General features: G+C 36.2%; 1 protein-coding gene across 1 annotated transcript in view; it reads right to left on the bottom strand.

Annotated features, from left to right (window-relative positions):
• Positions 1–15,560, bottom strand: part of LOC113389836 — a 59,584-nt gene that overhangs the window by 32,233 nt on the left and 11,791 nt on the right. Inside the window, 23 exon segments of the mRNA XM_026626840.1 lie at positions 21–321; positions 396–535; positions 605–918; positions 985–1,103; positions 1,184–1,318; positions 1,409–1,636; positions 2,728–2,834; positions 4,529–4,665; positions 4,740–4,965; positions 8,420–8,599; positions 8,667–8,814; positions 8,877–9,077; positions 9,152–9,290; positions 9,369–9,540; positions 9,604–9,933; positions 10,007–10,172; positions 10,242–10,319; positions 10,386–10,642; positions 10,703–10,948; positions 11,067–11,327; positions 11,403–11,666; positions 11,767–11,914; positions 14,059–14,246. Coding sequence (XP_026482625.1) covers positions 21–321; positions 396–535; positions 605–918; positions 985–1,103; positions 1,184–1,318; positions 1,409–1,636; positions 2,728–2,834; positions 4,529–4,665; positions 4,740–4,965; positions 8,420–8,599; positions 8,667–8,814; positions 8,877–9,077; positions 9,152–9,290; positions 9,369–9,540; positions 9,604–9,933; positions 10,007–10,172; positions 10,242–10,319; positions 10,386–10,642; positions 10,703–10,948; positions 11,067–11,327; positions 11,403–11,666; positions 11,767–11,914; positions 14,059–14,246 — 4,485 coding nt within the window.

Below are 15,560 nucleotides of genomic sequence, written 5' to 3'. Positions count from 1 at the left end.
CGATGTCTGTTGCAACATGCCCTGAAGAGCCGGACTTCTAGGATTCAATGGTGATTCCGGTGGTTGCTGGTGCAAAGGACTTTGTGCCATGAATGGTTTATTAGCCTGTTGCTGTTGCATTATGTGTTGTTGCATTAAATTTTGCTGCTGCTGCTGTTGCTGCATTAAATTCTGTTGTTGCATCATCTGTTGCTGTTGGATACTCTGTTGTTGTTGTTGTGTGTTCTGTTGCTGTATATTCTGCTGCTGCTGCTGCAAGTTTTGATGCTGTTGTTGTAACATATTTTGATGTTGTAGAGTTTGTTGCCTTCTTTGTTGTCCCTGTTAAAACAAAGATATAAGCATAATGTGATAAACAGCTACTAATTAAAAAATTGTACATATCAAAGACATACCAAATATATATTTCTCTGCATATGACCAGATTCTGTTTGTACCACAGTTGATACTGGCGTTCCTGTGTTTATTCCACTGGACATTATAGGTTGAGGACTTCCCAGAGGCATATGAGTTGGAGAAAATGATGGTCTCATGCCTAAAGCAATCATCCATAATCAATTATAATGAACAGAGATAAGTGAATTCATCCTCAATTTTTTATTACCTTGTTGTATTCTAATTCTTTGCTGTTGCGGTTGCTGCTCAATCGTGCCTCCACTCGATGCCATTGGCCTAACAAATCTGTTTTGATGTTGCTGTTGCTGCTGCAATTGCATTTGCTGTTGTTGAGTTAACATTTGCTGTTGCTGCTGCTGATTCAATAATTGTTGTTGTTGCTGCTGTTGAAATTGATTGACAGGATTCGGACTGGGTGTTCCAGATGTCCTCGGTGACATTGTGCTGTTAATCAAAACACGATGCTGCGGTGATGTCATTCTTGATGGGGCGGGCGATACCAGCCTCGGTGAAGGAACGGGACTAAGAGAAAAATTATACACTATAATAATCTGCATTTGTATAAGAAAACGTTAATTATGAGCTTACCCAGCGCTGCTTGGACTGAAAGGATTCTCTTCCCCTTGAGAATGTGGAGTTCCGATTCGGGGTGAAGGTAATGGATGAGGTGACATTCCACTGTTTGAATTACCATGAGGCCCGGGACTCTGTAAACAAGACAGTCATCGTTAATTATGAATGATCAAGATAAAGTCAGGTTAAATAAGAAACAAACAATCCTCCTCACCTGCATAACAGAACCTACAGATCCAGAACCAGGACTCTGAACGTTGTGACCGGACATCATAGTACTATGACTAGGTGATTGCAGAGGCGAAGCAGGCGGAATTTGTTTCTGTTGTTGAAGCATTATGTTTGAGTGCTGGAATAAGACACAATAGAAAAGTAAGTAACAAACAAGACACATATAGCAAACATAATTATTATGTAAAATAAACTCTATGATCCTTACCTGTTGCATATGCTGTTGTTGCTGTTGCATCAATCCCGGAATTGGAACCGACATCGGCGACATTTGCTGATGTACCTGTTGCTGTTGATTATTCACCATCATACCGCCACTCATCACAATTCCTGCTTGCTGCTGTTGTTGTTGTTGCTGCTGCTGCTGCTGTTGTTGTCGAGCCTGCTGCTTATTGTGATACTCTTGAGCTAACATCCCATGCTGTCTGCTTTGTTCCTAGCCGACTCTAATTGTTTTTGCAGTATTGCTTGCTCAGCTGACACTCGAGCCAATTCATTGGCATCCGTTTCCGAAAGTTCGTTATTAGACTTGCGGAGTTGCCTTTGTTTACTATTTAAAGACTAGAAACGACGAAAACAACAATATAATCTTATATATAAAAATGAATCGTAAAATGTGTTGGTAAGCGCATAACTCAACAACGCCTGAACCAATTTGGCCAATTCTTTTTCTAAAATGTTCATTGAAGTCCAAGGATGGTTCTTACGGCGAGAAAAATTCGAATAATTGCCGGGAAAACCCTAAAAACAACTCTTTTTTTCACATACAAACGTTTTCTAACTAAAACGTGGAATCAATTTGAGCTTTAATTTGTTTATAATGCGTAAATAAATAAGATGAGAGGAAAACTGGTAGAACGAATATGTAGATAAATAAACAGGATGACAGCTTAATTGGTAGATATGAGATAAATTTGTAGGCCGGTAAAATGGTAGATTGATAAACAGGTCGATAGGTAAATTGGTAGACAGGTAAATTGATAGACATGTGAATTTGTAGACAAGTAAATTGGAGAAAAGGTAATTTGTTGGTGGTCAGGTAAATTGGATAATATGTAAAATGGTAGACAGGACATCTGGTAGATAGACAAATAACAAGACGGATAAACAGGTTGACAGGTAAATTGGTAGACATGTGAAACGGGTTGATAGGTAAATAGGTTGACAGGTAAATTCGTAAGTCGGTAAAATGGTAGATTGATTAACAAGTTTATAGATAAATTGGTACACAAATTGTTGAACAGATAGTAGTAACGTTAAACTAAATTTAACAAATACACATCTTTGTTTAACTTTTTAATTTAAAGTAAATCACGGCAAAGCGTGAACGGGTACAGCTAGTATATAATACAATCATCAAATTCCATCTCAACTAAACTAACCTTTCTGATCTTTCTCAATTTCTGCACCTCTGTTTCGTAATATCGCAACTGTTCAGCAAGCGCATGCTGCTGCTGTGCTAACCATTGCTCGTACTGGTGCTGCGTCGCCCGATCCTGATCCGTCACAATTCTCTCAGGCGGTTGCGGTGGAGCAGGAAGCGCAGGCATTTGGAACGGGGGCACACGCCCTGGTGTCACACCTGGCGTTGTGGGAGTTTGAGGAGAAGGCTGCTGCTGTTGCTGTTGTTGTTGCTATTGAAATCAATTGACAGTATTGACAATAAATAACTAAGATAAACACTAGATATACTACGCCAGTCAAAATGACTGGTTGGGCACTTTCAATTCAAAATTCCCATTATATGTAAAATTTGTTTGTGAAATGAAGTTACGACTTTTTAAGTTATAACTATAGAAAACATTTTGTGCATTCAAAGTTACTTTATGTATATTAGTAACAAAAATAAATATAGAAAATGTTTGATAAGAGAACCCAAATAACAATAGCCATAGATCGTATGGGTTTATCGCCTACTCTCTTATCGACGACAATATATATTATTTATTCTTTATTCTTTTTTACATTGTAAAAATGCAGATTGCTGAAGTATTACTAGATTTTTACCAACAAAACAATTGTTTCGAGCTTCGTTCAACACACTAAATAAAATTTTATTCAAAGTAATTTTCAAGTATAATTATTTATTCTTTTTGTACACTGATACAAGTAAGTAACATTCGCGTGGACACAGAAATTTTCAAAAATATATTCTTGAGTAAAAAAAAACTATAAACGAGAAAACTGCCATGGTTTCGACTTATTTTTATAGCGACTGTCAGTCTTCGAAAAAAGAATGGAATCAATGTTTTTTTAGCTTGTTTGGAAAATACAATCAGCGGATCTCTGAAATGTTTAGACCTAGGATTTGAAATATATGATAGTGAGGGTGAATTTTTAGATAAACAAATCAATCCACAAGACAGTGCTATTATCGACTGTAGAAATAGGAAAATTTCGTGATAAAGACAATACAGATGGATCAAGTACGTTAGTAAATGGATAGATATCACAAACAAACGTATGAGATGATGCGAGCCATTTTCTTCCAATTCTGAAGACGAATTTGGAAGTAATGCACCAAATCAGGAAACTAAAATTGGTTGGACGAAACTTTTTGGACAAGACTTGTAGTAAAGTGAAATAGGTTTTGCAGGTAGATTAGAAGTTCAAAGAGCTTTCAGACACATACTCAGGCCAAATTTATAGAAAAAAAGCCCGCGTTTGGTACAAATTATAGAATATAGCAAAAATTGCTTCAAACCGGGAGCTCATATCACTTTGTTTGAATAACATTTTCCAACAAAGGCCAGAAGCATAGTTAGCCAGTAATGGCCAAAGAAACTATAAATTTACATAAAATTCTGTCTGACATCTGATGTAGAAACAAAATATATGGTAAATAAATGGTTGCCCGTATTTAGCGAAAAACGAAGAATCAACCCCTCTAAGCGAATTTGTAGTAATGAAAATTTTTGAAACATATACCGTGAAAGGTATAAACGCAATAACCGATACTATTTTTATAATTATTCATATGGCACTGAAATTAAAATCTAAAAACGTGTCGGTAGCTGCAATTTTACGCGCAAACAAGTGGGTGCTGCCGGACACTTTTATTGAGTATTGTGCTAAAGTACTGTAAAAACTATTAAAAATTAATATATTTTGTTATTTGATAATATCTATAAGTTTATTTAACAGCTGTAATTAGTTTTGTTCAACTTAAAAACACAATAAATTTGTTTTCTTAGAGACCAGTCGTTTTGACTGGTATTGGTAGAAATAGGTATATACAAACGGCTGGTATATCTAGGAAATCGAAATATGTATATATATATATATATATATATATATATATATATATATAAAAGTATAAAATACTTGCCATAGTGCCTCCTGTTGTCAATTGCCCAGGTCTCTGGATTTGACCAGGCTGAGTCCACTGTCCTTGTGTAACCACGCCTTGTCTTTGAAAAACTCTTGTAATCTGACCCCCAGTTTGCAGCGGTAGAAGTCCTTGAGCTATTAAACAGTATCAACGTATTACACACATTACAAAATCAATTACCATCAACTGATGATCCCTATCATATTACCTGGTACTCCTTGAGGAGGCGAAGGTACAGCCGCCCTGTTGCCAGCAGCGCCGCCAGACAACACATCGGCCTTCAGTCTTTCGAAATCTTGCTCCGAAAGCAAAGGGTGTCCCTGCTGCTGCTGCTGCTGCTGCTGATCTACCGACGGCGTGTGCTGCAGCTGCTCTCGCTTCTCCTGCTCCAGTAGCTCTTCCAGCAGCAGTGGCTGCTCCTGCGAAGTGCCGTGCTGCGAGGGATTAGTGCGATTGATGGTAATAATGGATATATGAAATATGCTCGGAACTGATTGTGAAGGGGAAAAAGATTCTGATTTGGCCCTAAGACGGAATTGCTTTGAAGTCATAAATGCGTTTAAAATCAAATACTATTTTTATATAAATCATATTCATGAGGTGACACTTTTATAAATAAGTATTACGTATAAAGTTGGTTCCGATTCTTTTGTCGAAGCTCAGATAACTAATGTGGAAAGTGTGCAGTAAAATAAATAAAGAATATTAATTTAGCAGACGGCGAAGTAAAAGATTTTCGGCCTGACCAAGAAACATCAGAACTAGGTTTACATTGGAAAAGAACAACCAACTCGAAAGAAAGCAAAAATAATTTTATGCAAACAAGGTTAAGGCTAATGTTTTTTTGGTTTAGGAATTATATACATTGATTACATTTCAAAGGGTTAAACAGCAACTGCTCAATACCATGCTAAAATTTTGCAACCTTTAAAGGGGTGCGAATTAAAGGCGAGGAAGATATAGTTTCATTGCTATGGCACACCAGTAACTGTTGTGATGGATAAAATCCAAGAATTGAAGTACGAATTGATAACCCATTATTCTACGTTTAAAAAATGGGTGTGTGGTAAACGATTTGAGAACAATTAAGAAATGACTGAAGCTGAAAATCAGTATTTTGAAGAACTTGTAGCCTTAATGTAAACTACGTTGAGAAATAAAGGTCAGACCGGAAACTTTTTACTCAGACCTGGTATAAATAATAAACATATAAAATTAATATTAATTTTGTGAAAATATTACTCTTATAAATTTTGTAGTGCTTGAAAACCAAACATCATATGTGCAAAAAGAAATCAAACTGAGATTACATTCTGACATGCCAAAATATCATGCAATAAAAAACCTACCCTTCATAAAATCATGCTTAAAAACTTGCTGAAAGTAATTAATACATAAGTAAATACGTTACAGAAACTCCATGCAAAAAATACTCGTAGAACAATTTATAACAAATAATGGATTGATTAAAATCGAATTAAAATTGATTTATAAAATTTATTAAAGAATTTTAGAAAGCGTTATTTCTGGCAAAATACTGAATATTTTGTTTGTTACCACAGTCACATACTATTACTTATAGACAACACCAAGATAAATAGATTTAGAGACAGAATATTTTTTTTTGCTCTTTACTACAAGTATGAAAAGGCAACTGAAATTTCATTCAAGAAACGCCTCGTGTGTATTGCCATTTGTCTGTGTTACTATTAGTACATTTTGCTGAAAAACAACGTAAATCATTAAATCAATTTACCCTGCAGTCGACTACAAATAACAGCATGAAACGTATTTTTTAAAATAATTATCATTTATCCCTTAGATTGTTATTATCTGGAGCATCAGGGCGTTCTCGCGCGTTTTTACCTGCAACAATAGAGGCGGACGCCTGCGCTGCTCCACGATTTGCTGCTGCTGAAACGGCTGTTGCTGTTGCTGCTGCTGTTGATTAGCATTGATTCCGAATCGCTGTTGTTGTTGTTGATGATGATAGGAAGCGTTGATGTTGATGTTTCCGGTGTTGTTGTTGTTTGATAGATGGTAAATTGGACGATTGTGAGTCGAAGAAGAAGAAGGATGTGGTAGCATACCGACACCGATCTAAATTACCAAACACCAAAAAGAGATACCAAAAAAAGGAAAACAAACGAAAAACATAAGACCGAGTAAAATGTAGATCGTCATATGTGTGTACGAGGCGTTAATGGAAATTACATGAGGTAGGTAATGTAAAATGGTTTTAAAAAATATATAGCAGCAATATTTTTCGAAGAAAAAGTCGTATGGCCTGGATATATAAATCTTCACCATATTTAATACTTCAATTTGTAAACTTATAGTAACGTTCTATTTTCATAAATACGACTAATATAAACGATAAATTAACAAACAGAACCTCAAGTTGATGGATTTATGATAAATTCGCATGATGATAGAGTTAATAGTCGAAACCAAAATCCTAAAATATAGAATAGACCAATCAAAACAACAGACCAGTAATCTTGAGGTTCTCCTTGTATTATGAAAATAATAAATAATAATTTTTTGCGAAAATAATGGATAATGTACTTGGTAATGAAATACCCCGTCACACCTTAGAAAAATACGCATGCACCTTATAATTTTATATATAATTTATTATAATATATAATTTAATCAATGAATTATAATTAAAGCAGATCAGAAACACAAAACCCATGCAAATTATCAATTATAATCCGTGACACACAACAATTATGAAATTCGATAAATATATTTAACTCCTTTCAACAATTTTTAACGACAAAATCAAAAACATCAAATCATCTTTGTTTGTAAAAAACTTCAATCAGAAAAATCCACAAATCTTGCATACACGATAATAAAACTGATTTTTAAGTGGTGGTGTAAGTGGTAAAAAAATTACCTTCAATGTCAAAATAAACAGAAAAACAATGCAGTAAATGAAGTCTGCATATAAATACAAAATTTATTAATAAATATATAAGGATAAATTCAATTTTCAACTCTTGCAAAATAGGCTTAAATTCAATTTGGAATCCTTCGTTTCACATAAGTCCATTAAGGGGGTATTCTAGTGTAGAAATTCAAAAAAATCGATTTTTTTTATTTCATATTTTTAATGTTTAACTATCTAAGAAAATTTGAATCATTTTCAGAGATATAGGCATTTTACTAACTCGGTCTCCATACTGGTTTGGCTTCACGCAAAACTTTAAATGCGTTACTTTTTCAGTACTCTTGTCACGATTTCTGGAGTTCTACTCGACCAATTTATTTGAAATTTTCAGAGAGTCTTATTTATAGATCTATCTATAGTCTGAACTAGAATCATCCCGAAATTCCTATTTTTACTATTTTTAAAAAAATCGAGAAACTCAAAGAAACAGTAAAAAAAACCTTTTTTTTCAAACAGTCGCCAATTTGCGAAAAAAATTTTTTGTATACTCATCGCTAGTTCAGCCGATTGCGACATCATGGTAGATTAATAATCTTTTTATTTTTTGCATTTCCAATGGCTAGGAGGGCTGAAATCATGTCAAGACTGAGGTGCCAATTTTTTGAGACCACCCACTTCATCAGCTGCCACTTTTTACAATTTTCAACTTTTTTATTATTTAATTTTTGTTTTGTATTTGAATAATATTAATAAACAAGTGGTAAAAAATGGATAGTAAAAACATTCATTGCTTTCTTTTACGACACTTTAAAAATGACCTAAAATTCATCGCTCTACACTAGAATGCCCCTTAATTTGTTATTTATTACACAACCACTCATTTTTCAATCTCAATAGACAAACACACATAGCTCGAAATATAAAATATGCACTCAATCAAACATCAATTAATAAAAACAACCAAATTTGTTATTTTTGTTACAACTGACCTGTGATTGAATGGGTCCTGGATACGGCGGCGGCGGTCCTGGATAAGGAGGCGGCGGCGGCGGCGGCTGCAGCCTGACCTGCTGCTGCTGCTGCTATGACTGGTGTTTGTGCCTGCTGCTGCTGCTGAGGCTGCTGCATACGTTGCTGAGCCAGACGCATTTGCATGCGCTGTTGTTGCACTGACAGAATCGAAAACATAGAAATAATTCAATGTGCTATATTTACTAAACAATATTTTCAATTTACCATGTCTCTGCTGCTGAGCATAAAATCCTGCCTGGGGATAGCTGATTGTCACTGTATTATTATCGGTTACAACGCCCACAGCACCATCCGGAGACATCAGACGAGTACCTGGTGCCATCGGATTACCCATAGCCGCAGCTTGCTGAACCTTAAATTAAACATTGCGTCAAAAACACATTGCATACAATTTTTATCATTTTCCTATCTTACCTGATGCAGCATTTGTTGCTGTATGTGCTGCTGTTGTTGCAAAGAAGGAAGTTGCATGATTTGCTGTTTAGGTGTCACCAATCTCATCTGTTGACCAATCAACTGTGGTTGCACTTGCTGCTGTTGAGGCTGTTGCTGTTGTTGCTGTTGAGATAATTGTTGCTGTTGTTGATGTACGAATTGTTGTTGGAGTTGTTGCTGCTGAAAAAATATTGATACAAGATAAATAAAAATATATACACAACTATAAAAAATAAAAACAGTTTGATACTTACTACAAGTCCAGGTTGTTGTTGAATTTGCATAGATGTGACAGGAACCTGTGAAACCGTTTCCGGTGGTAGATCTTTTTTGATGCTTTTCTCAATAGCTCTTATTTTAGTTTCTTTGGTTTTAGCTTCAGATTTTTCAATGCTTAAACAAATAATCACTCTTGAAAATTACTGAGAACAAGATGCGGATGCTGTAAATATAACTTTTAGCCTGTTTTACCTTTCTTCCTCAGGTTCACGTTTTGCATGTTGCCTTTCCTGGTCTGGATCTGGCTCATCAAGCACTAAACTATCTAAAATGTTATCTTTGACACCATCTGTCAAGCCGTCTAACTCAGGATCTGCATATTCTAATATGTTGAAGTCTGCACCCATCTCAGCAGTCAAAGATACTAGGAAAAGAAAAAGTTATTTAATATAATGTAAAAAAAATATTCCAATTATTATTTTATTACCTAATAATTCATCATCATCATCATCTCCCAAACCGCCTAATAATTCTCCTACTCCTTCTTCGACCTCAGCCATTCCTCCGTGTTCTTGTTCCAATCTATCCAACTCTGCTTTCACACTATCAGGTATTTCTTGACCACCGGCAGTTGCTGGCCCAGCCACAGGAGACGGTTGTGCAGATGCAGAACTCGTACTCGTTTTTGCAGCAGTTGTTACCGCTGGAGACATAGGCATTGGCTGCTGCTGCTGCTGTTGCTCCAGAGTTGGAGTAGCAGGTGCTGACGATGGTGATGGTATAGTAGCACCAGTGGTAAGGGTCATTTGTGGACTTGCTGCAGAGGAAACAAATATGAATAGAGTGTTATTTGTGTAACTAACTAATATTTACTGATAGTTTGCTCTTACAAGCACTACGATTAATTTGTGGAATTCCAACTGCTCCCATCCTATTTAAAGCAGCAATCCTTTGCTGGAGTGCAGGATCTTGCTGTTGTTGTTGCTGTTGTCCTTGAAACTGCATTCTTTGTTGAGGCATAAATTGTTGCTGTTGCAATACTTGTCTCGGTTGATTCTGAAAATATATAAATTTATTTTACAATGTCTAAAGTAAAGGCACAATTTTACATTATAATTTATGTACCACTAGTCCAGGTTGTTGTAGTGCTATTCTTGGCATACCAGATTGTTGCTGGATTAAAATCTGTCTTGCTTGTTGCATCTACAAAGAAAACGCAATTTCAAATAAAAAAAAAATTAGACCAATAAAAATTAATATCTATCGTACCTGTTGAACTGGATGTCTAACACCAACAATATTTCCAGTTCCCTGTATCTGCTGTTGTTGCAAAGCCTTTCCCGTAGCTAAAGGTCCCCTAGGGCCTCTCATCATAATGCTACCTGGAGGAAGTGGTTGTCTAAACGTTCCATCAACTGAAGCAGGAGACACCGGAGCATTAGGTGATTGTAGATGCTGTTGTTGCTGTTGGACATCTCCCGTTGAGATTATTTCTTGATTTACTGTTTGTTGTTGCTGCTGAGGATCTAAAGATAAAATAGAATAATAATTTTAGTTATACCTAAGTATATATTAATATTATGTACCTTGCTGCTGTGGTGACCACAATCTCTGCTGTCCAGGACTATGCTGTTTCTGTAAGAGATCTCTCAGCTGTCTGTTAACTTCTACGTTGGCACTTGATGATGTCACGTTTTGCTGCTGCTGGAAATGGTCCTGTTGCTGTTGCTGCTGTGGTTGCATTGCCATTCTAGGCATTGCATACACATGATGCTTGAGAGGCTGATTTGCGTTAAATTGTGGACGAGGCGTGCCTGGAGCCTGGCTATAACCTTTAAAAAATAAAACAGATTGTTAACTGCTCGAAACTGGACTGTTATATATATATATATATATATATATATATATATATATTTATATATATATATATATATATATATATATTCTTACCTTGAAGAAATAGTTGCTGCTGTTGATGTGGCACAGGACTTCTTTGTTGTTGTTGGGGGCTTTGCCCAGCTGCAAACATTCTAGGTGATTTGGTAAACAAGTTTCCATCTTGATCCATACTTGTTGAGTTTGCTGGTGAAACAGCGCCTGAAACAAACTCAGCACCTGTCTGAACAGGAGACCTTGCTGTAATGCCAAGAACTGTGGGTCGTGGATACTGTCCAGTGCTTGTGACTGCATTGGGGCTCTGTGGTGTCCGAACTAAAACATAATATAATATAAATAAACATAATATGTAGTTGAATTGTCGTATAACTTCCAGATTATTTAACATACCTCCGACAGCTATCCCTGATGACACTGGCATAAACTGTTGCTGGCGCATCTGCAACGTCGGCGATTGACTGTTGATGATTTGCTGCTGCTGCATCATATGCTGTTGCTGATCGTTTTGTTGCAGCTGCCCGCCTGGAGACACTAATAATGCTGCTGTATGATCGCCTACTGGCGAAGCAGCTTGCTGCTGCGGCTGGAATAATTGCTGATGCGGCTGTGGAGTCGCACTACCATCAGACATCTGGCGCTGGACTCGCACCATAGCTAGAATAGAATGATAAATTCAGAGATGGTTTATATTTTAATAACATTTTGGTGACTGATTATAGAATTTTAGTAATATTTCATATTTGTGTTGACTTACGAGCACCGATACCTTGCTGTCTTTGATCTTGTATAACCTGCTGCTGTTGCTGCGCTTGCTGCTGCCTTTGGGCCTGCAGCAATTTCCACTGGCGCTCCTGCTCAGCTTCTCTGGCACTTTTTTGCTGAGATGTCAACTTGTCCTGATCCTATATTATATGTAGAATTCCTTAATTTATTTATAGTTGATTAAAGCAAAAGTACTGATTAATCATACAAAATAAATATATAAAACATTTAAAATGAGATATCTACATAACTATAAATATAAATTAATTCCAGATGAAGCTAATGATATATTTTATTATTATCCGTTTGTAAAAATTTGGATGTAAAAATAATAATTTTGATAAGAACATTATATAGTAATTACATAATTATACAATCGATTCATTAATAGTAAAAAGTTTTTAATTATTTTGGATATAATTATAAAGTATTACATGCTATAAATCAACATATGACATTTTGAAAGCACATTGAAAGCAGATATTTTGTGCCTAAAACAAATGTTTAGTTAGTTAAATTTTTATACATGCAACCATGCTTGAATTATCCAGAAGGGTGAAAAAAGGATTCAAGGTCTATCAGGAACATGCTTTTTGGGATGCAAGACATTTGGGAAACAGCAAAAATACATTAGAAATTCGTATTTATAAAAAATAATAATAATAAAGATTTTGTTTTATACACAGATATCAATCGTAGCTGATGATGTATACGTATGTAACTAATTTGCATATTTGTACATAAATACGCAATAAACACACATTTCACACTGTACCTTAGAAAAAAAACGTAAATAGCATGAATAATTATTTCATATTATTTGAAAGAAAAAAGAAAAACAAAACTAAGATAAATACGATACAAAATCAAGGAAAACTTTTTGTTTAGTACGAGACTTATCGGTAAAGAATTGATTTTTCAGGTGCTTAAAAAGGAATGTGATAACAACAAAGTGTTGATGAAAAAATTGATTAAAATCCAAAAGGCTTATTTATTGCTAGGAAATAGATAGACAACCCGAATTTTACAACGTTATGTAAAGAAACCGATCTCCACTAAAGTCTCGTACGATTTTTAGGAAAGTCAACGTAAACATTGCATAAATAAAATGATTTAGTGAAAATAAAATAGCTGCTAAACTCGACAAAGGTCCCTCTACGAAACTAAAACACACACAATAATAAGAACGATGCGAGCGAGCTCAGATATAAGATAATTAATTTATAAAAACAAAAGACAGAATGATCAAAAAATCATCTATTATCAGGCGTTCTGATGCCCTCACCGTTGCTGCCTGCGAAGGCGTAGGCGAAGGCGAAGGCGAAGGCAAAGCGTTGGCCGTAGGAGTTCCCGCCGCCGCCGCCGTCGCCGCCTGGTTGTTGTTCTGTTGCGGGCAATCGTACTCGTCTAAATTCGGCAAAGTCCGCATTATTTCCGAGGGAGTCAGCACACGAATCTGCTGATCGTTGCCGCCCACTTCCGACGGAATGGCAACGGTCGTTTTGACATTGGCAACAGTCGTTTTAATCGGTATTTTATTTTTGGCCGCGTACTGAGCTAAACTGATGACCGGCTGAAAGGTCGGACGCAGCATCGATTGGAACTGAAGGTGCGTTATCGTTTGCGTCTGATGCTGATTGTGATGCTGATGCTGCGTCTGCTGGTGCAGGCTTTGTCTCAACGAACTGGTCGTCGGATTGAAGTTACCGTTGGGGTTTACCGTCACATTCGGAGCGGGGCCCGAATGATTGCCGATCACCGAATGCAACAGAGGATACTGAGTGTGATAGGTATGATGGTGGACCGTGAAAGGCGCGCCGGTCTGGCTCAAATTTTTGTTGACCAGAGGAATCGATTTGATTTGAATGTTTTGCAAAATCGTATTGACGCGTTCGTTAATACTCGGGTCGACCGAAATCGTCTTACGCGGTTGCTGTTGTTGCTGTTGCTGTATGACAATTACAGGACTGGTGTTAGTGGATGCTACTGATGAACTACTGTCACCGGTGTTAGAGACACAAATAGTATCTGAGGTAGTTGTTGTGACGGTGTTAGATGAAAATGATGAGTTTATTAGTGCTTTATTACTACTACAACTACTATCGGTATTAGTTGGGCAATCTTTTTTATCGGACTGGTTAGATACATCTACGGTATGATCGTTGTTAGAGTTAACAACAGTCGCAGCGGTAGTAGTGTTAGTAGTGGTAGTTTCGGCAGTCGTCTTTGACGGGATTTTTGCAAAATCCGTTTCGTCGACGCTCTTATCGTCATCGTCAGGCACCTCGACTTGTTGTTGCAGATGAATCTGCTGCTGCTGCTGTGTTGTTGTTGCTGTTGCAGCACCTGCTGTTGCTGCTGAATCTTTTGCTGCTGCTGCTGCAGTTGCTGGGCTGCGACCGCTCCGGTCACGTTGGCCGAGGAGGAGGATGAAGACGGCGTCGGTGATTGTATAGGATTTTCCTTCGGTATCTGTAGTCGATTCGTCAGCGAGAAAACAAACAAAAACACACATGGGGTAAAGTGCGTACGCTCAATCGGAGAAAGGATAAATAACGGGGCTCTAGAACTGACCTAATCATATTCTTAAGGGTGGAAGACAAAAATTCTGCATACATAGGTCGATAGAGTTACTTATTACTTATGGTTAAAGAAATCATCCAAATTTTGCTCACAAGGAAACTTCCAGTATACTCTTCTAGGATTTGAATGAAACTTCTCACGGTGATGAAGTTAATAGTCAAACTACATCTCATAGGACTATAATATTTTAAGATGGTCGATTCGAATATCAACTCTACCGCCATGCAAAGTTTCATCAAAATTCAAAATGAATAAACCTGAAGATCTCCTTGTCAGTGATGATTTGATAACAATATCAGCTAATTCATTGTTGTTCTTTACAATCATATCGATCTATGTATCGCAAATGGCTAAAAGTGTTTGAACTATCAATCTAGTGAATAGAATCTACAAAATTTCAATTGACAAAAAGCTGAAAAAATCTGATCTGATTACATACATACACGCGCACTCACACACAACTATAGATTTCAGCGGTATGGTGTTTGCTTAGCAAGACGAAACAAGCTGTGCATGTGTAGTATAATAAATATTTTGCAAATATTTAGCCAAAATCATATTTTGGGATCTGTATAATCGCGTCCAATTGCCATCATATAGGATTTTGTGGTGTGTACGAATCTGATATCGACATATATGTAAAAGTCATGCAAGGTAAGCTATAGTTCGCTCGCTTTCAAACAAAACAGCACCAAATCGCTTTGAAAATATAGATAAATAAAATCATCGATATATATAATTGTTTAATTTATAAGGAAATGATATATAAACGGAGGAAAAAATTCAATCAAATCTGCAGCCTCAAAAAGCGTCAATTTGTGATTCCAGTTCATAATTTCATTGAATTAAATTACCAAAAATTAATTAAGCTTATTCAGGATGGCAGATTTGATTTTTTTTCCATTTTTTCCATAAGTATAAATGCAATGAATGAAAACGAAAGCGTATGATGATACACAAACAATAAGTATAACAAATTTGTTCCTTTATGTACATATGGTAAGCTAACACAAAATTTTAACAGAAAAAAACCCTCGAGTTTCTGCAATAACCCATTTGTTAAATAATGACACGATGCAATAAATGTTTACAATTATTGTATTAGTCACAATATCATTCATTTTCTTAATCAATATAATAAATCTAATGAATCTATCACTTGATCGAGAAAAAAACTTATTATAATTAATCAGACGAGCCAAA

The sequence above is a fragment of the Ctenocephalides felis genome, unplaced genomic scaffold (assembly GCF_003426905.1).
Source record: "Ctenocephalides felis isolate EL2017-DRISC unplaced genomic scaffold, ASM342690v1 CF-g0.4_SCAFFOLD_03573, whole genome shotgun sequence".
Classification (NCBI taxonomy): Eukaryota; Metazoa; Arthropoda; class Insecta; order Siphonaptera; family Pulicidae; genus Ctenocephalides; species Ctenocephalides felis.
This window is presented reverse-complemented; position numbering and strand designations above follow the sequence as displayed.